Source organism: Sminthopsis crassicaudata, chromosome 2, assembly GCF_048593235.1.
Source record: "Sminthopsis crassicaudata isolate SCR6 chromosome 2, ASM4859323v1, whole genome shotgun sequence".
Classification (NCBI taxonomy): Eukaryota; Metazoa; Chordata; class Mammalia; order Dasyuromorphia; family Dasyuridae; genus Sminthopsis; species Sminthopsis crassicaudata.
The window spans coordinates 635,338,444-635,358,904 of NC_133618.1; the positions used below are offsets into that span (position 1 = coordinate 635,338,444).

The 20,461-nt window shown below is 38.3% G+C and overlaps 1 protein-coding gene across 4 annotated transcripts in view; it reads right to left on the reverse strand.

Moving 5' to 3' along the window:
* TET1 (tet methylcytosine dioxygenase 1) overlaps positions 1-20,461 on the reverse strand; it is a 179,200-nt gene that overhangs the window by 67,810 nt on the left and 90,929 nt on the right. For all 4 annotated transcript variants that reach the window (XM_074296578.1, XM_074296576.1, XM_074296580.1 and 1 more), the window contains 2 exons: positions 16,234-16,324; positions 12,686-12,779 (listed from right to left, as the gene is read on the reverse strand). In XM_074296578.1, coding sequence (XP_074152679.1) covers positions 12,686-12,779; positions 16,234-16,324 — 185 coding nt within the window. The remainder of the gene's footprint in view (positions 1-12,685; positions 12,780-16,233; positions 16,325-20,461) is intronic.

A 20,461-nucleotide genomic window follows, 5' to 3' on the forward strand; every position in this document is an offset into this window, starting at 1 on the left:
TTGGGAATCACATGGTAAGTGGAAGGCTCATTTGACTGGCATCAGCTCCACAGCCAGAACTGGGGAAAACTTCACAGGATCCTACTTAGTGGCCTTTTTTTTCCAGCAGACTTCTTTCTCTCTCTTTCTCTTTTCAAAAAATATGGATGGATAATTTTTCAACATTTATCCTTGCAAAACCTTCTGTTCCAAACTCCTCCCCTAGATTTTAAGTAATCCAATATATGTTAAACATGGTAAAATATATGTTAAATCCAATATATGTGTACATCTTTATACGATTATCTCAGCAGTCTTCTTGATGGCAGATAATATCCTAGGGGACTTGTTTTGGGCCTTTCCCACATCTATGATTGACAAGTCTCCATTTTTCTCCCTCTTTGCCCCATTTTAAAAGGGATTTGAGACCATGAATTTGGAAAGTTCAGTAGAACAAGTTGCCTATTCAACGAGTCCTTTCTGGGTTTTGCAGTCAGCCTGGCACTGATGTCCTGGGGCACTCAGCCCACAGGAATGGCGCATTTGAATGTGGATTTGGTGGGATGAAGGCTATGAAGTAATTTGGCTGAGAATTAGACCATGCTCCTTGGAGAGTGAGATGTGTGAGGAAGTGTCCCTCCAAGGTGCCAGGTGGAAATGTTTATACTTTTGTTTTTCTGAATCTTCAAAGTAAATATCCGGTTTATAAACCTATTGATAATAATTGGTTAAATGAAATTGGGGTACTTGTCACTTGTGCCTAAAAATAGGAGGAGGGAGAAGGTTTATGGCAGTGGCTTTGGAGTTGAACCACCCTAGCTCCTGGAGAGGTGAGGGATGGAGAAGTCTGGCTCTGAGAGAGTGAACCTAATGCACATTCAGTACAGACAGCACTCCTGCAAACTGTGTCAGGGAGAAGATGCTGAGGAACACTAGGTGGCGACATAGTGCAGAGAGTGATCTTCCTGAGTTCAAATCCAGTTTCAGACAATTACTAATCATGTGACTCTGGGCAAGCAACTTAACTGTTTCAGTTCCTTATCTGTAATATGAGCTGGAAAAGTTAAACCATTTCACTATTTCTGCCAAGAAAATCCCAAATGGGGCATGAAGAGTTGACCATTACTGAAATAACTACAACAAAATATTTTAAGAAGCAGAGCAGCCAAAAATATCTTCATTTGTGTTATTTTAAAATTCATCTTTGAGAAAGAGGGGCAAACAGTAAGAATCTATCTCTCCTGGACTTTTGACCAACCAGGACAAATTAGTGATGAAGTGGAAGTTAATAGGTGATGTGGAAAAGGCTGTGGTGACTGTTAGAAGGCAGCCTGAACTCACTATTGATAGCACATTGTTCAAAAATATTGTTTCATTTTTGGACAGAATCACCAATTGGGCAGATCCGGGGAATGTTGAAACAGAGAATCTTGATCCCAATGAGAGAGAGAGAGAAAGAGAGAGAGAGAGACAGAGAGAGAGAGAGAGAGAGAGAGAGAGAGAGAGAGAGACAGAGAGAGAGAGAGACAGAGACAGAGAGAGAGAGAAAGAGAGAGAGAGAGAGAGATCTGTCAAGACCCTCTCTCAACTAAAACTCTTCTGCAAGAAGCCTTCTGAGTCACCTTCGACTCGTGTTTTCCTACACATTTTTCTCCAATTGATCCTGTCTGTATCTTTATAAATTGTACGATTAGTCTGTGAACTACCTGAGAGTCCAGACTGTTTTGCAGTGCCTCCCTTCTCCCCCACTTCTATCTCCGGCACTTCCCACAGTGCCCAGTAAACAGCAGGTACTTAATAATTATTGACTGGAAGAAAAGAAGTATGGGTTGAAAAACAGTTGTTCAGTAGAGGTATATATAGCTGTCTGAACAATCACCTCCAGTATTAATGGATCGGTGTCAACTGGAAGTATGCCAAGTAGTTGCAACCTTGTCCTGGCCAACACTTTCATTAGACTTGAAAACCTGGAAGGCAGGTATCATATTTACATATGACACATTAGCTATCTATTCCAGTTTTATTAGATGATAAAATTAGCTTGCAAAAAATTGGCAATTATGAAATAGAGTAAGGATGAATGAACAGTCCTAAACTTAGGAGCAAAAAAAACCCAATTCACAAAGTAGAGGGTGAAAGAGATCTTATTTCGTGACAATTCACATGAAAAAGGTAATGCATTACTAATGGGCTTAAAGTACAATATGAGTCAATAGTGTGATGTGATTTCCAAAAAAAGTGAATGCTATTTTTAAAAGACTGTGGTAAAAGAAGAATGGTATCCAGCACAAGCAAGATAATATTCCCACATGCTTTAGACTTGCTTCCACATTCAGAATATCATATGAAACTAAGCAACATTTTAAAGGAAAAGCTTAAAGTATAATCATAATTTAATATACGCAGAGAAGAAGGATGAAAATAGAAAATAAGTCTGGCATTAGGTCCTGTCAGAAATGTCTGAAAGAAATGTTTATACCCAGAAAGATACAGAAGTATATAAGGGGACAGGACAGCTCTTTTCAGTTATTTGTTGCAGGGAAGAGAAAAGCAATTCTCTGGTGTTCCACAGAAAGGAAATGAGGGCCAAAGGGTAAAATCTCAAAGTGGCTGGATTTAGGTTCAATATGGAAAAACAAACAAGCAAACAAACAAGAAACTTTGCTAATAGTTAAAGATATAGATAGACAGACAGGCTGACAGATAAAGATATTAATGGAGCTCACTGTTACTGAAAATATTAAAGTGCTTGGCCAAATGACCAACTTTTGGGAATATTGTAATTTAAACATTTACATGAAGAGGCTAAAGCGCAATTACAAATTCTTAACATCGTAGAAGTCTTTCTTCTTTCTTTTTCCCTTTTCCTATGTTTAAACCTCAGATTGATCAATGGTGCATATAGAAATAAGTGAGCCTCACTACTTCCAGTCATGAATAGATGAAAAAATAAAATAAAATAAGAGGTTACCAATACCTGTCCTAAACATTGACTAGAATTTTTGGGACAAAAAAAAAAAAAAGGATTTCAAAGCAATAGATCAGGATGTGAATTCTGACTCTTTATTACCTATCTTACTTTGAAAAAATGACAACTTCTCCAAGACTCAGTTTCTTCATCTGCAAAATGAAGGGCTGAGGCTGGATGATTGAGAAAGAACCAGTTAGCTCTAAATCCTTTTAATCCCATGATGTCAAAATACTTCAGCACTCTATCTCCAACTCTGGCAGAAGCTTCTCCACTATCTGTCCAGGGTTTCTGCTGCCTTTTAAGCTGGAACAGCTCAGGCTTATCTGCATAGTCTTTCCTAGCTTAAGACAGGAGGCTCTTACTGTCTTTCAAAAATGTTTTCTAATTCAATTTTTGTTTGTTTTCATCTTGATCTTATTGTGAGGGAACTTTTAATTTCTCTAGGGTAGATTTTGCAAAGCAGACAGGAACACCTCAGTCTACTTTCACTTACTTTGTCTACAGGTCATAGCATTGTTTTTATGTTGTCTCCCCAACTAGAAGCAGTTCCTTGATGGTGAGAACTATTTTTGCCCTTTATTCTATCCCTAGTGCTTACTTAATGCATTGCCTGCCACCTATGAAATGCTTAATAAATAATCTGTTGCCTTGATTATAATTTGTAACACAAGAGACACAAGCCCAAACTTTTTAGGATTGATAAAGACTACAGAAATACACCAAAATGGAGATATAGGTTAACTATGCAAGTAACTATGATTTAAGGAGGATCTGACACGTTTAGGGCAAATACAAGAACTATTAGGGGACTAAGTGGTCTTAGATCCTCCCAGACTTGTCTTAGATCGACATCTGCTGTATGTTCTTATTCTCTGATTATCAATTGGTTTACATGGGATTCTCAGATCCTTGGTTTCAGATTTGGGCAAGTTCTCTGAGGACAAAAATTATTTCTTACTCATCTTTGAATCTCCCCCTTGTGACAATTGTTTCATGCCAGACAGTGCAGTGTTTGTTGAATTGGTCGTCAGTGTCTAGAAAGGAGCGACTGTTCCAGATGAGGAATTCTGAGATCCCCAATGCCACCAAATCTGCTAACTGGACAGATGGCAAGAGTCCTCATCACCGATCCCGACACATTCTACAGGCAATGATTCAAAACCTACCAGCGACCCAAACTCCCTTCTAAATCCCTCCATAGAGAGGGAAGGTAAAATAAGCATTTGTGTAGCAACCCCCATGTGCCAGCAACTGTGTTGAGCACTTTACAAATATTACCTAATTCAATATAGTAAATATATATTCCAATAGTCACTCTAATGCCATACTTGACTGACAGCCAGCAAAATACTCCACACCTCTGGGGAAAGTAATTGACAAGAAGTTCTCTGTTAGCACGAGAATACAAGATGTATACAAGGTCCTTAATCAAAGAACTATTGCTCTCTTGAGAAATGATGGATAGGAGGAAGGAAGGGAGGAAAGAAATACTAGAAGAGAAAAATGAAGGAAACTGTGTCAGGCCACCTGCTAATTATTTTACAAATATTATCTCATTTGAGCCTGACAACCACCCTAGGAGGTAAATGCTGCTATTATCCTCACCTCACTGATAAGGAAACTGAGGCAGAGACAGACGAGGTGACTTGCCTAATTTCACACAGCCAGTAAGTGTCTTAAGTTCCTGACTTCAGGTCGGGCTCTCTAACCACTTCACAAACTACGGTAGCTTTGGGTAGGAAGAAAAAGATAAAATTTACTTAAATCAAAGAATGGATGGCAATTAGCTACAAAGAAAAAACTTTAAAAAAATGTTACTAATGCTTCATAAAGTTGGGTATGTAACTTTCAAAATTTCACAGATACTAAGATTTGGTAATCCAAAAATTGTTTCCACTGAAATTGATAATCATGAAGATATTTTTCCGCTTTTCAGAAATAGAATGGGGAAATGGAAAGGAGCAGATTTACTTCCTAACAGTACTGTTTAATTTAATTAATTTTTTCCCCCTTTCAGGAAGAGAATGGGGAATGGAAAGGAGCAGATTTACTTCCTAACAGTACTGTTAATTAATTTTTTCCCCCTTTCAGGAAGAGAATGGGGAATGGAAAGGAGCATATTTACTTTTTAACAGTGCTATGTTTAATTTAATTTAATTCCAATTTCTACTACAGAGCTCTTGTGAAACTATGGACAAACTCCGTGACACTCTGGGCTTCAGTTTCCTTAGTTCCAAAGTGAAGAAATCAGATTAGATTATCTTTTAGGTCACTTATAAAACTGAGGCTCTCTCAGTAAGTTAGCAAGCATTTATTAAGCAACAAGTGCTGTGCTTGGTGCTGATGATAAAAATACTAAGAATGACATAATCCCTTACCCCAGGAAGTTTAAGTGTATTTGTCAAGGTCACAGAGGGGACAGCACTGAGAATCACACCCAGAATTTCTAGCTCTAAATCAGTGAGCTTTCTTCTCTATGTTTCTCTGTGTTACTGCTGGGCATCCCTCCCATAATGAGGCTAAGAAAAAATATACTATGTCTATGGCCAGATTTGGTGACTATGGACTAAAAGATCTTTAAGTAGATCCTTGAAGCTCTAAAATCTGAGGCTTCAGCATCAATCCTTGCGACAGCCTTTGATAGCAGTCTCCATCATCATAAATCATTTACATTCAACATCACTCAAACTCTAGGACATCTAATATAATCTTTTCATCATATCAATTTCTCAGGCAACCAAGGGAGTCCACCCTAGTTTTCTAAATTGAAATTAAAGTTGTCAGTCTGGCATTCTAGTCTCCTGCTCATTTACAAATTAAATCAGAATTTTTCCTCCACATGGGTCCCTCCTTTACAGCAGGCTGGGCTTCCTACAAATCTCTTCCTTGGCTTTAGGTACAAGGACTCACCATTTTGGCAAGAGCTGAAAATATCAGTTTTAAGAGCTATATTACCTGGCCATCCAACTTCTTTTGTTCATCCTGGGAGTTTCTCCTTGGCCCTGTGCCATGGTCTGCACGAGAAAGCTCAGTTACAATCTCTCCTCCATACCTTGGAGACTTCATAGTTCCAAGAAATCTCCAGCAGCCACAATTGCAGGATAGAAACAGTATATTATATCTCCTCTATACTAATAAATATAATAACTATAATTGCCTGGTATCACTTTAAAGTTTGTAGAACACACATGTATGTATACACATAGATTTTATATATACACGTGTGTACATATACATATAGACACACCCATACTCACAGACACATAGAAGATTTCATTTCTTTTTTTCTTTTTTTTGGTAATTGGGGTTAAATGACTTACCCAGGGCCATATAGCTAGAAGTATTAAGTGTCTGAGACCACATTTGAACTCAGGTTCTCCTGACTTCAGGACTGGTACTCTATCCACTGAGCCACCTAGCTGCCTCCACATGGAAGATTTTCATCTAAGATTAAATTTGAACTTGAATTTTTCTGACTCCAAGCCAACGCTCCCTTCACTGTGCCACGTAGTTACCCTTTTCTTCAGTTTTGTGGAGCAGCCAGAGGATCAGAGAGGTTAGTGCCATGTCCACACAGCCAGTAGGTATTAAAGCCAAGATGTAAACATTTGTCCAGTATTCCATGCTGCCTTTCCAAAAATACACTGCAATACAGTAAAGTGTACCTATGTAGAATGCCTACAACATAGTATATTATGAATAAGTGTTATTAATATGACATTATTATCAGAGCAACTAAATCTAGGATGCAATCCAGGAATGGAACACATCAATGACTCAAATATATCCACAGAAACACAAAACAGAACTTAACACTTAAATTGAAATGCAAACAATTAAAAAAACAAAAAAAACATAGTTTAGTTCAGTGAATTGAGGAACAGGTTAGGAATCAAGAATTAGAACTCTGCAACCTGACTCTGCCAATAGCTCTCCCTGTGGGACTTCCAAAAAGTCAAAGAAGTTTCTGAATCTAGTTTAGTTTCCTTTCCATTTAAAGAAGACATCAAAACTGCTTGATATTCAAAAGAGTTAGCAAAAATGTTCGTAATATATTTGGGAAGAAAAAGTGCTGCAGAAAAGCCAAATTACAATTTTCAGAATCAAGCTGCTGGGCAGGAGCATTTGGCTTACAGAATAGCACCGCTCTCAGACTCCTCGAGGCTCTTGTATAGGAAAAGTACCTTTGGGAATCTTTAATGCGAGCAATTAGTCTGAGCCTTAGCTCTGCATCTGGTCTGGAAGGCGCCATTGACAAACGCATGATTTGTCCCTAAACCTAACATTCGAGCATTGTTTATGCAAGGGTAAATGTTTCTTGGAAGTTTTTACTGTAATTAGAAGTGGCTCAGCCTATGAGTGGGGCTCTCAAGGACCCCCCTGGCAGAGGACTCTTCAGATACCTACAGGAGATTTGAGATTCTCTGGTCATCTGCTCCCCTCCCGCTACCAACCACCCAGATTGCAAGACTCCAGTTTGTTTAGTACCCAGTTTGCCATAGAACAGATAAAAGTGACTGACTTGGAGATGTGAATGACAATCTACTTAAGTATCCCAGAAATACTTAGTGCTACAAGAAGAACTTTTTAAGCCCAAGAAAAGACTAGAATGAACCCTTACTATCAAACTGGTCTATTTGCTCTTCCCCAAGTGGAACTTGCCACTCATTTCCTGACTGCTTCACATTTCAAGGGAAACGGAAAAGATGTAAGCATTTATATAAGGCCTATTATGTTCTAGATACTGAGCTAAGTGCTTTTCAATTACCTCATTTGATCCTTACAACCCTGGGAGATCAGTATTGTTGCCTCATTTTACAGCTGAGGAAACCGAGGCCAGCAAAGGTGAAGTGGCTTGCCGGGTCACACAACAAGGAAAATCTAGGACCTGGTCCTCTCTTCCTTATGCCATTTCATTGCTTCCACAATCTGTTTCCCATACTCTGTTCAAGACTTCCTAGGGTTCTTATTGGATTCAGGTTGGGGTACCTCTTTATCAGGTCTTTTCTTATTTCCCTTAGATATAGTTCTCTGTCCCTCTTCAAATACTCATGTACGAACTCATCTACTGACAGGATGCATTGCCTTCTTCCTCCCTCCAAATTGGAAGCCTCTTGAGGGCAGATGCTCTTTTGTTTAAAAACTCTTACATTGTGTTTTTAGAGATGAGGGCTTCCTAAATGCAGGGACCATTCTCATACTCTTATTCTCTTCTAGACTCTAACAGTATAAATAAAAGATTCCTCAATCTATACAAGGAGATATGTATAGAGTCAGTATATTTAGCCTTCTCTCTTAAAAAAAAATTAATTTTTTAAAATACATGCAAAGATAGTTTTCAACATTCATCTTTGCAAAATCTTGGGTCGCAAATTTGTTCTCCCTCTCTCGTCAGCACCGCTTCCCACTGATAGCAAGTAATCCAATGGAAGTTAAACATGTACAATTCTTCTAAACATTTCCATATTCACTTTGCTACACAAGAAAAATCACAAGAGAAATCAGAAGGAAAAAAACCCAAGCAAACAACAAAAAAATAAAAATATTATGTTTTGATCCACATTCAGTCTCCATAGTTCTCTCTCTGGATGTGGATGGCTCGCTCCATCACAAATGCCTTGAATCACCTCATTGTAGAACGGAGCTAAAGCCATCACAGTTGATCATCACATAATCTTGTTGCTGTGAACAATGTTCCCTTGATTCAACTCACTTTTTTCCAGGCTTTTCTGAAATCCATCTGCTTATCATTTCTTATAAAACAATAATATTCCATTATATTTATATGCTATAACTTACTCATCCATTCCCTAGCTGATGGGCAGTTCCTTGACATTACAAAAAGGGCTGCCACAAACATTTTTTGCACCTTTCCCCCTCCTTTATGATCTATTTGGGACACAGACCCAGTAGAAACACTGCTGGACAAAAGGGTATACACAGTTTGATAGTCCTTTGGACATTGTTCCAAATTGCTCTCCAGAATGGTTAAATCATTTCATAGTGATGCATTAGTGCCCCAATTTCCCCATATTCCCTCCAACGTTTGTCATTCTTTCCCTGTCATCTTAGCCAATCTGAGAAGTGTGAAATGGTACCTCAGAGTTGTCTTAAGTTGCATTTCTCTAATGATGAGTTAGAACTTTTTCATATGACTAGAAATGTCTTTAACTTCATCATCTGAAAATTCCTGTTCATATTCTTTGACCACTTATCAATTAGAGAATGATTTATTTTCTTATACATTTGAGTCAATTCTCTATAAGTTTTAGAAATAAGGCCTTTATCAGAAACACTGGATGCAAAAATTTCCCATCTTTCTGCTTTCCTTTTAATCCTGGCTGCAATAGTTTTTGTTTTGTTTTGACAAAACCTTTTAAATTTAATATGATCAAAATGATCCATTTTGTATTTTTTAATGTTCCCCAGCTATTTGGCCATAGATTCCTTTATTTTACTACCAGTAGAGTAGTACTGGAAGGGAGTCAGATTATCATTCATTTCTCCATATTCTGAAAGATCCTTAATCAGCATTTGTCAATGAAGTAGGAAATGCTTGTAGACAATTTCATAACATTATAACATGGCCAGCAACAAATCACTCCAAGTACCAAGATGAAGTATGGATACCCTTTTTATTCAAATTTAACAGTTGGTCTGGATGGAATCCTTGGGCCAAATTCCTCAGTGTGCCTTCTAGGATCCTGGACCAAAGCTTCAGAAAGAAGACTTCGGAGAATGGATTTTGGGAGTGTTTTCAAAATATTTACAAATTGACTTGTGGGAGAGAATAGATTTAATCTGCACAGCTTTAGAAAGCACAGTTGCATACAATGGCTAAGAGTTCCAGTGACACAGATTTCAAGCTCAACACAATGATATATGAAAGAGTAAGACTGTTCACCAATGGAAGGGAAATAAGTGCCCCATTGCTGGCAGTGTTCCAGCTGCAGAAGCTAGATGACCATCTGTCAGAATTGTGGGAGGAAGAATTCCTGCACTGCAGAAGTCATACAGAGACCCTATAAAAATGAGTCAGGCTTGTCACCTACTTTGTATACATCATCTACACTCTATACTATCTCCCTTCATAGAATGCTGGATCTTTTCTTAGCGGTACCCTATGTCTGCCTTTGGATCCTCAGCACTTAGCATAATAGCTAATACCTAATAACTAAGTGTTTAATAAATGCTATTGACTTAATAGTAAGCCCAGGATAATTACGGTCTCTTCATGAATACCCATACCTCCAGTTCTTTCTCTTTATACACAAACATCAATAAAATCATTTGCAGAGACAGCATGACATAATGTCTAGGGCTCCACCCCAGAAGCCAGGAAGACCTAGGGGTTCAGGACCCACATCAATGAATGCTAGCTATGTGATCCTGAGCAAGTTACTTAACCCCTTTTTACCCTAGAGCAAGACTACTTTGACTTTTTCTGCTCATGACTCTTTTGCCTGAAAAATTTTTATGTAAATCTAACTATAGCAGTATATAAACTAGGTATACAAATCAAACATTTTCTGATAATAAATCATAATTTCATGAACTCCCCCACTCAGTTACTTAGAACCCCATCTGGAGTCACACACCACTCACAGTTTAAGAAGCTGGACTCTGCTCAGTCCACAGAAAGTAATGATTTGCATGGGGTCCCTTTATCCAATGAAATCACAGATCCAATCCCTAGCTGTATAACCAGTTACACTTTGTGTAATTAAGTAACTTAGTTACAGCTGTTACTCCTACTAACTGTTAGTAAGTTAACTAAGTACATTTAATGAATGAATGAATTTCAAAATAGAAAATAGCAACTTTTTAGTTAATCCATCTAAGCATCTGGATCCTTTGTCTATCCTTCCTTGTTCATTTTTTCCTATTTTATACTCATGATTAGTGTTGACGCTCCTCTTTTGTTTTTTTTTTTTTTAATTTTAACTCTGTGTTATCTTACAAATTTTTTTCCATGTGCTTAAAATATTTATTTCATGCTTTGTGTATCTTGATTACATTGTTGTATTCTATTCTATATATATTTTGCTGAGGCAATTGGGGTTAAGGACTTGCCCAGGGTCACACAGCCAGGAAGTGTAAAGTGACTAAGGCCAGATTTGAACTAGGTCAGGAGGCTGACTTCAGAACTGGTGCTCCATCCACTACAACAACTAGCTGCCACATATTCTATTATATTAACATACCACAATTTATTTAACTATTCTCCTCACTGGATGTTTGTGTTAATTTCAATTTTCTACAATAACACATGGTATTTATATAATCTCTTAAAAGCTTTTTCTTGTTTGGTTGATAACATTTCCAGGTCATATCCTGAACAATGGAATTATTGGATCAAAGAGTATTTTTTTAAAAATTCTCCTATATACTTTGCAAAAAAAAAAAATCTACTGCCTTACAATTTACTGACAACGTGCCATACCTATTTCATTCAGTCCAAAATCCTGTTAAGCTCATTAGCAGAAGTTTTAATTTTATCATTCCCTTTCTAAGTCTTCCACTAGCTCTCTAATTATTCTCTCAGAATTTTAGAGGAAACTAAATTCAATTAATTAAAGGATGGATTGTGGTGATAGTCCAGTTGTTTCAATTATGACAGATTCTTCTGATCCAATTTGGGGTTGTTGCTGGATTTGGGATTTTGGGTTTTTTTTTTTTTTTTTTTTAGCAGATACTAGAGTGGTTTGTCATTTCCTACTCCAACGGATTCAGTGAATCCATTTTGTCAGATAATCAAAAGTTAAGTGACTTGCCCAGGATCACAAAGCTCAAAGCCTCTGAGGCTGGACTAGACAACTCCAGGCTCAGTATCCTATCCACTGAACCACCGGCTACCTCTAAACGATTTGTACAAGTCTGTATAACAAGTTCCCTAGGACAGATGAATCTCCTGACATCTACTAGATCACAATTTTCCTCACTAAGAATCAATTTGTCCCGTCAAAGTGTTACACCCTAATTCTTAGATTTCCAGGGATCTGAGTCACATCCAAAAAACCACATTGCAAAATATCCATGTCAGGAACTGATTACCTTTCACCAGTGGATTCTGGCACCTTCAAGCCAACATTAACACAGGGAAAATACACTTGAGGCACTGAAAGCCAGCCCTCCACCTACGGGAATGAACTCCTCAGCTAGCCAGGCCTCCGCCAACAATAGCCACTCAGTTCAGTTTTGACCGTCAGAGGAGACTTAAACGCACCTCTGGTTTTGCTGCTGTCTCAAAGATACAGATGGATTCTGATCCAAAGTATCATCACCCCAAGTAGAAAGGAAAGGAGATTTCCTCAATTGTGACCAGCAAGTAACCCTCCTCACTATATGTCCATTTACAGCTAAAGAAATGGAGGCATTCCTATTCAAAACCCTAGAGAACATAGGAATAAATGGAGTTGTCTTTAATATCATAAGTAGCATCTATCTAAAACCATCAGCAAGCATCATATGCAATGGACATAAACTACAAGCATTCCCAATAAGGAAATGGAGGCTCAGGGAAGCAACAGCGTTTGCCTCCACTTGCACAGCTTGACATGAACCCCCCTCTATAGTCCCTGAGGGCCCCTTCCATTTCATCCCATTGACCAGCATCCTAATAACTAGAAATACTTTGCTCTGTGTCCAAGTATCATTTGCAGGAAAGTTAAAGGCAATACAATCAATCCTCCCATCCTTCCCTCCCTCCAAAGTGAAGAAATACCAACTACTTACCCACTTGGCAATTGGACACCCCTGGGAGCTTTTTCCTTCTTTGCCTGTATATACGACAACTTCTATTCTAATCGCTCTTCCTTTTTCACCATATCTGAATATAAAAAAAAGTGGAAGAAGAAACCTGATTCAGTACTCTCAGAAATTCAAAGCTCCTCTCTTAAATATAATATATAAATATAAATATTCTAACTAATGACGTGACTAATGGCAAGCAGCGTAAAATATGTTCAGGGCAAAGAGGACCAAAGCCCTCAGTTTAGTTTGAAGTGGCAAGGGGAAAAGAGAAAGAGAAGGAGGAAAATACTGAAAGAGAAAGGGGGAAGGGAGAGGGAGAGAGAGAGGGAAGGAGAGAAGTTAAGACAGAGAGAGGAAAAAAGAGTGGGAAAGGAAATAGAGGGAGGGAGGAAAGAAAAGAGAGACACAGAGAGAGCATCAGCCCATAAGGACTTTTGAGGCTGCCATTGTGGGGTGAGGTAATGAGGAAGCAGGTCAGACTAGGCTAGGGAAAAACTCACCTTGGGGTGCTGCGATGGGGAGAGGAATGAAAAGAGAGAAGGACGGAAAGAAGCTACCAAGTGGTGCTTTGGTATTTTAAATACTTATTGAAGTACTAAGTGCAATTCTTTCTACAGTGATGCTGTCAAAGCCCCCTTTAAATATCAGAGATCTTGGTCCCAGTTGCTAAGTCTTAGTTTAGGTTAAATAGCAAAAGGTACATTTTGAGGATAGAGCAACACTGGAAAAATGAATAGAATTCTAGAATATATTATTAAAGAAATACCCAAACAAATAAGTAGAGTGTGATGAGGTGATCAGGAGGCTAATGTATATTGCCTTATCAAGAAACTATGAATTCATGAATTCACCAGATGAATCTTATCTCCTTAATTTGACAGGTTTCCTAGACATGGAATGGTCTAGAGCAAGCATTCTTAGTCTGTTTTTGTGTGTCTTGGACTCCTTGGAGAGTCAGTGTGATGAAGCCTATGGATCCTTTCACAAAATATTTTTAAATAAAGGAAATTTTACATTTCAGTTAGAGCCTAACAATAATGAAAATAACTCCCCCACTCCATCGGAGTTCACAGGTACCCTGAAATCTATTCCCAGATCTATTGGGGATCTGTGAACCTCAAAGTTAGGCATGATCTAGATATATTTTGCATAGCTTTATCTTTATTTTTTTTTAATAGTTTTTATTTACCATATATATGCATGGGTAATTTCACAGCACTGACAATTGCCAAACCTTTTGTTCCAATTTTTCCCCTCCTCTCCCCCCACCCAAGATGGCAGGTTGACCAATATTCCAATGGAAACGGAAATTGGTTATATTTTACATTGTTTTAGCAAAACATCTGAAGATGAAGCTATTCTTGTGGGATATATGAGAAGATATAAAATAGGTAATACAATCAGAAAAATTCAGAATGGACTTTGTGGGCAACATAGAAATCCTAAACCCTTAGATATCAACTTGAAGGAAGTATCCACTACTTCCAAGTGGGACTTGGCACTATGCTAGTTGCCATTTTTTTTTTTAAATCAATAATTAGTACAAAAGTACAGGTGTTTATCAAATCTGCTAACAACATAAGGCCAGGAAATGCAGAGCACCTAGTGGGGGATCGAATCAGGACTCAAAAATAGCTTGATAGGCTAGGACATGGACCTTTATCCTGAGCTCTGTGAACTTTTTAAACAAAAATTTCAAAAACCGTTTCCATTGGAATTCATTTCCTTTGTCATATCGATTATTTTTGTAGGCAAACAGACTCCATCAGACCAACTGCCCAACACTGACCCCCAAAACACCAAGATGGAATTAAATTGAGATTAGAGTGTAACAAAGTTCTACAGTTTGATTAAATATCAACTTCCCAGGTAGGCTCGACTTGAGAATAAGTCATCTGTAAAAGATCTGGGGATTGAGTGAACTATGTGATATAGCAGCCAAGAAAATTAATGTCATCTTGGCTTACTTTAAGAGCGGCAGAGTGTCTTGGGTGAGAAAAGTAATTGTAATATCATACCCTGCCCAGCTCAGTCAGGCCACATCAACAAGCAACATCCTCTGTTCTGGGCACAATATTTTAAGAAGGATACCGAGAGGCTGAAGACTGTCAAGAGGAGAGAGATCAAATGATGGAGGGTCTTGAGTTCATGTCACACATGGATTATTTGGAAGGGTGTTAAAGTAGAAAAGAAAAGATTTAGGGGAACCATGCTAGCTGTCTTCATATATCTGAAGATCTGACAGGAAGAAAGAAGAAATTTCTTGGGTTTGACCTGACAGGCTAGTACAAGGAGTAAAGGGCCAAAATGACAAAGGAAAAAATTTGGGTCTGAGATAAGAGAAGACTTTTGAACAATTAGAGCCATATAAAAGTGCAGTGAGCTGACTCAGGAAGCAGAGGAATTGCCCTCAAACAGAAGCTAAATTGCCTTCTCTGGAATGGATTTAGAGAGGGTTTTCTGGTTCAGGCGTGAATTTTACTAGATGCTTCTGATCTTCCTCCCAATATGGATAATCCGAGTGATTTGCAAAGATGCAAATATTTTTGTTTGCAGATTTGTATGAATGAAATTGACACGACTGCCTTCCTCTTTCCCCAGAACCTTCTACCCTGGAGTCAGTAGAACTTTAGGTTGGCAAACCACATATTCTATTCTCCATGGGTCTCGGTTTTATTCTTCCATCCTACGTTTAGTCTTTATCACATTTTTAATGACACCACAGCTCCACTGAAAGTTAAAGGAATATAACTGAAGCATTGGATTCAAAGCAAATAATGGGAGATTGAAATAAAGTCTGAGAAGGTCAATAGATTTCACTTTGAGTAATCTGTATTTTTTTCAAATTCAATTTTTATTGAGGTTGTTTACTTTGGCTAAATTTCTCCCAATACTCCCAACTTTTCTTCCATACAGAGAGCCATTCCACATAACAAAGAGAATTAGCTGTCTATGTTTATAAAGAATGAAAGAGACTTACAATTATCTTGGGAGAATGAGCAAGTCTGTAGGAACACCAGGGGGATACTACTTGACAAGTTCCCCTTTCTTGTGCCCTAATTAGCAATGAACTGACAATCCTCCTGTCTACTTCATTCACCTGACCTGGCTGAACAATTTTTCTCAGAAAGCATTTATCAGCACTGAATCAGACCCAAATCCAAAGATCTATGATTTCCCTCCTGTGGACACCTCCTCTACCACTGAAGATATTGACCCCTTTATGTTGTAGTAGTTCTTTGTTAGTTCCACAGCTAAATAAACTTCATTATCAACCCTTCTGGTGGATGAGGCTCATCAAACTTAGCTAGGGTGCTCTTCTACCCATGTCATACAGCCTATCATTTGGCTTGTATCTGAAGCCCTTCCCACCTTGGAGGTCCATCCAGACCTTGTTGCTCAGTGGGCAATGCTTTCAAGAACCCACAAGGTCACAATAGAGTGTAATGTACAATCGAATGTCAGTGAACTCACAATTAAGCCTTTTTTTGTTTTAGTTTTTATGTACAAGGAATGATTTTTTTCCTCACCTGGCCTCCATGATTTCCCTGACAGCAGCCACACTTGGTCCTGTTCCAAGATGTGTATAGTATGGCCCTTCATCTTTTTCTATAATGTGTTCTGTGGAAGGAATAATAATATTAAACTCAAAGATTAACAGAATTGTTTTTAACAGATGCAACTGAAGAAACTTTTTAGTAAATTTGGGGAGATTCTGGGGGGCATATGTAAAAGAATGTAATCAAAGTATCACCACAAAGTTCTTTATAGATGCTGAAACATGTTTCTCGATAAAGCTAGTGACTTCTGAGATCTCGCAGGAGTCCATCAGATTGACTGTTGCTGATCCTAAGTTACTATGAAGCTCCTGCTCTCACTTTTCGTTGTGCTATGAAAGTGACCCTGGATTCTTGAAGGCAATGCCAATAGAGTGTAAGCTTTGGAAGGTCTTTGAATATAGTGACCATCTTATGAGTCAGTGGTTCAAAGACCCACTTCTACTGAGCACAAAGAGGCTCATCATCAGGTTGACTAAGATCTATGTACCGGGAAAATCCCAACTCTTCTACACTGGTGGAGGGAGTGTCCAGGCTAAGGAGATGATGGAACCTTAAATTATCAAGATCAATGGAAGAGGTAACGAGATGAGATGGAGGGCACAGGAACATCCCTGGTCTACCCTCTTCCCATCCTATCGAGCCCTATTTCTTCTAGGAGTCAAAAGGAGACTCCAACACGTATGCTTTTTTATTCATTCAGTTATTAATCATCATCTTGATTCCTTAAACTTACAAATACGGCAACTTTTAAATTCTGCTTAAGGGCCACCTTTATTACAGTCAATTCTGAATTACCTACAGAAATGGGAGGAAGCAAGTGATGCAAGCAAATAAAAATAATGAGTAATTCAAAATTCTTTTTCTTGGCTCCTGGAAAGCATTATCAATGAAACCTTTGGCTATCCAGAACCTTTAGGGAACAGTTTGTTCATGAGATGGATGATTGCTGACTTAGCCCAAAAGAACCAAAACTATTTTTCTTTTGGCCATCATTGGAGATGTATTACATGCATCTGCTGAGAATGCTGAACACAACTAAATGGATTTTTGATTGCTTGGGGTCATCTTTATGGTCCCAGCTTTGGTATTTGTCGCGTGATTATACACAAGGCATTTCAACTCTTTCAGATATGGTTTATTCATTTCTATAACCAGGAGGCTGAAGCAGATGGTCTCTTAGGTCAATTATGGAAGTACAACAAAGCCTTCAAGGGTTATTGAGGTCTTTCAAGCTAATTATCTCCACATTGAATAGTCCCAGACTGCTTCGTTTTTGGAGTTGTAGGCTTTTTAGAGAGATGGGTTTTTCTTCCTGTTTTCTCCCTTATCATAATTCTGGCTGTTATTTCTTATTGATGCTAGTGTGGCTGTCTCTAAAGCCGCCCCTCTCATTTCTAGTTTCTAATCTGTTACAAGTTTGGAGACAGGATAAGCAAGCTTGGGAGGCTTGTTGGTAAAGGTGAGTCAACAGGACCCTAGGGAAGCTTGAGAGGCTTAGTGATGAAGTACCAGACATCAATTCTAGTACATGAGTTTTGAGACATATAATTTGATTGCTCCAAAGTCTTTTCTACTTTTTTCTTGTCTTTCAGGAGTATTCTAAATAGGTAAGAGTTCAATTCTAGGTGCCTGAGGCAGAATTAAAATGTCTGCATTAGACTCATCTCTGTAATTATGCTTAGCAGAGACTAATAAATTAAAATGAGATTTCACTCCCTTAGAACACACCAGCTGGCAAAACAAGCAACCTGAGTGGCCCTGAAACAGTGAATGATAGAAGGCTAGAATTTTAGAGTTCTTCTATTTTCTGAGAATCATTCAAGAATTGACAACAATTTGTACTTCTGGGCACATATTTCCAGATTTTTCTGAGTCTCTTTTATCATTACAAAAATTCTAGATGATTCATTTATTTGATCTCACTTGAAAGTTGTGCACTTCAAAGAAAGAAAGTGGATCCCACAAAATCTGAAGCAGGAATTTCTCACTGTCAGCAAGTCATTTCAACTCACTAGGAGATAGTTTATTCACATCTAAATAACAGAGTGGACAGTGCTTTAGACCTAAAGTCTGGAAGAAGCACTTACTAGTTTTATGATCCTGGACAAGACATTTAACTAAACCTGCCTTAGTTTCCTCAGGGTTGCTGTGAGAATTAAATGAGATAACATTCATAAAACATTTGGCAAGCCTTAAAGTGGTTTAAAAATGGTGACTACCATTACTATATATAATAAAAGGTGTTTGAGCTAAATGATCTATAAACTCTAACTAGCTCTTATACTGGTTCTGGGTTTAAAAGTCCCTTCTATCTCTAAGACTCTATTGGGCCTTCCAGCTCTAACTCTTTGCCTCAGATAAAATCCACGGCCATCATCATTTCCTGTCTGCCACCTCAGTTGGGATACCATTGAAAGTGTCACATGCTCTCTCAGTAACATGGCAGTCCAAACCACATCCCAACTTCTCACTAAAGCCTCATAACCCTTCTCTACCTGTTCCTCTTTCTCCTTTGAGAACTTAGCAAGACTTCCAGTCTTAACCTCTAGCAACAATTTACTGTTACTCCAGAAGAACTGTGCTAGCTCCCTCAGCTTTCTTTAGGTGTAAGTTCCCTCCAAAGACATACATCAAAGCACTCTCCAAGTTCAGAGATCTGTTTCATCAAGTGCTGTGGCCAAAAATGTCATGAGTAGCTAGTTAATCTGATGATGAAACTCTCTGATCTCAGTGAGGAAAAGTCCTCAGATGAAAGAAACGAACAAAGCTAATACCAAATCTGTGCTCCAAGCCTTCCCAGCTTGGCAGAACTGGTGAGGGCAAGTGCTTAGTTGGCACAGCCAATGGGAAAAGCCAGACTTCTCTCCCGGCCAAAATAAGGCATCAGAGGAGGGCTTTAAGGGAGGCTCCTTATCAATACAATTAAGAATGACTTAGAAAGAAGGCTTTCCAGCTATTTCCCACATATATTTTTTAATCAGGTACAGCATTTTATATCCATTTACAAAATGAAGAAAGCGAGGTAAAAGTAAATGGTGTAAAAGGAGGGGACAGTGGAGCAGAGACACAAAGCCAGGAAAGCAACCCCATTATTCTAATTCTACAGGGAGCGTTCTTCCCACAGCTCTGTGATGCTGCTCCTACAAAATGAAAGCACATCCCCTTCCCACAACTTCAGAGAACCATTGTGCACAATCAAGCATTAAGCCAGTTTGAAGCATTTTGCAAATGCTTCCTCATAATAATACTTTTTAGCTTTAGGGGGCAGGGTGGTAGGGATAGGAAAGAGAGTTCTCATTTTCTACCAGTGTAAACTATATTATGACAGATAAGGCTCTTGGGGACTATGCCATGGGACCATGTTATATATAGATGAGATTTCTTGTGATAATGAGGTCCTTCTGGTACTTGTAGTAACTGAACACCATTGGACATGCATCTTTGTGTTTATCCAAATTCTATGCAACTACTATGATGGATGAGTCTCTTAGGTATTTTCCCTTCTTGGCAAACAAAAGGAAAAGCAATTCTGTTCTATATTTTTGTAAGTCATAAACCATGCTGTACCACAAAGCCAGAGCATAAGATCTCAGTTCAAATCTACCACTTAATATAATCTTGGACATGTTACTTTCTCTCTCTGAGCCTCAGTTTCTTCAAATGTAGATTTAGGGGGTTGACCTGGATGAACTAAAGTCAGTTCTATATCCAATGGTGTTTGATTTTAAATAACACAGGAGACTGGATTAGAGGCAGTGATCAAATTTAGTCACTCATATTACTCACCATATATTATATTTCCACAAAGGATTTGTCAGAAAGATTCATTCTCTCCCCTTACCTTCCCTCCCAGACTCCCAGAAGCAGGATATCTCACAACATTTCCAAGATTACAGACCATCTAGGTTTGTGTTGGTCTCTCAAAAGTTCCCACTCATTTACCCCTTGATCCTAATGGTTTTTACAGACACAAAAGGTAATTAAACAATCACTTGGTTATCAAAAATGACCAAATTTAACTGTTTTTGCTCTTTGAAACTAAAGGAAAAAACATAAAATTGAGTTTTGCTTCAATGAAATTTAGACTCCTTACTCTATCTGGAGATTCAGAATTAGTTACACATTTCAATTTGTTACAACATAGGGATTATAATGTGGTGGCTAATATTTTATTCAAAGCTATATGAAAATGTTTAAC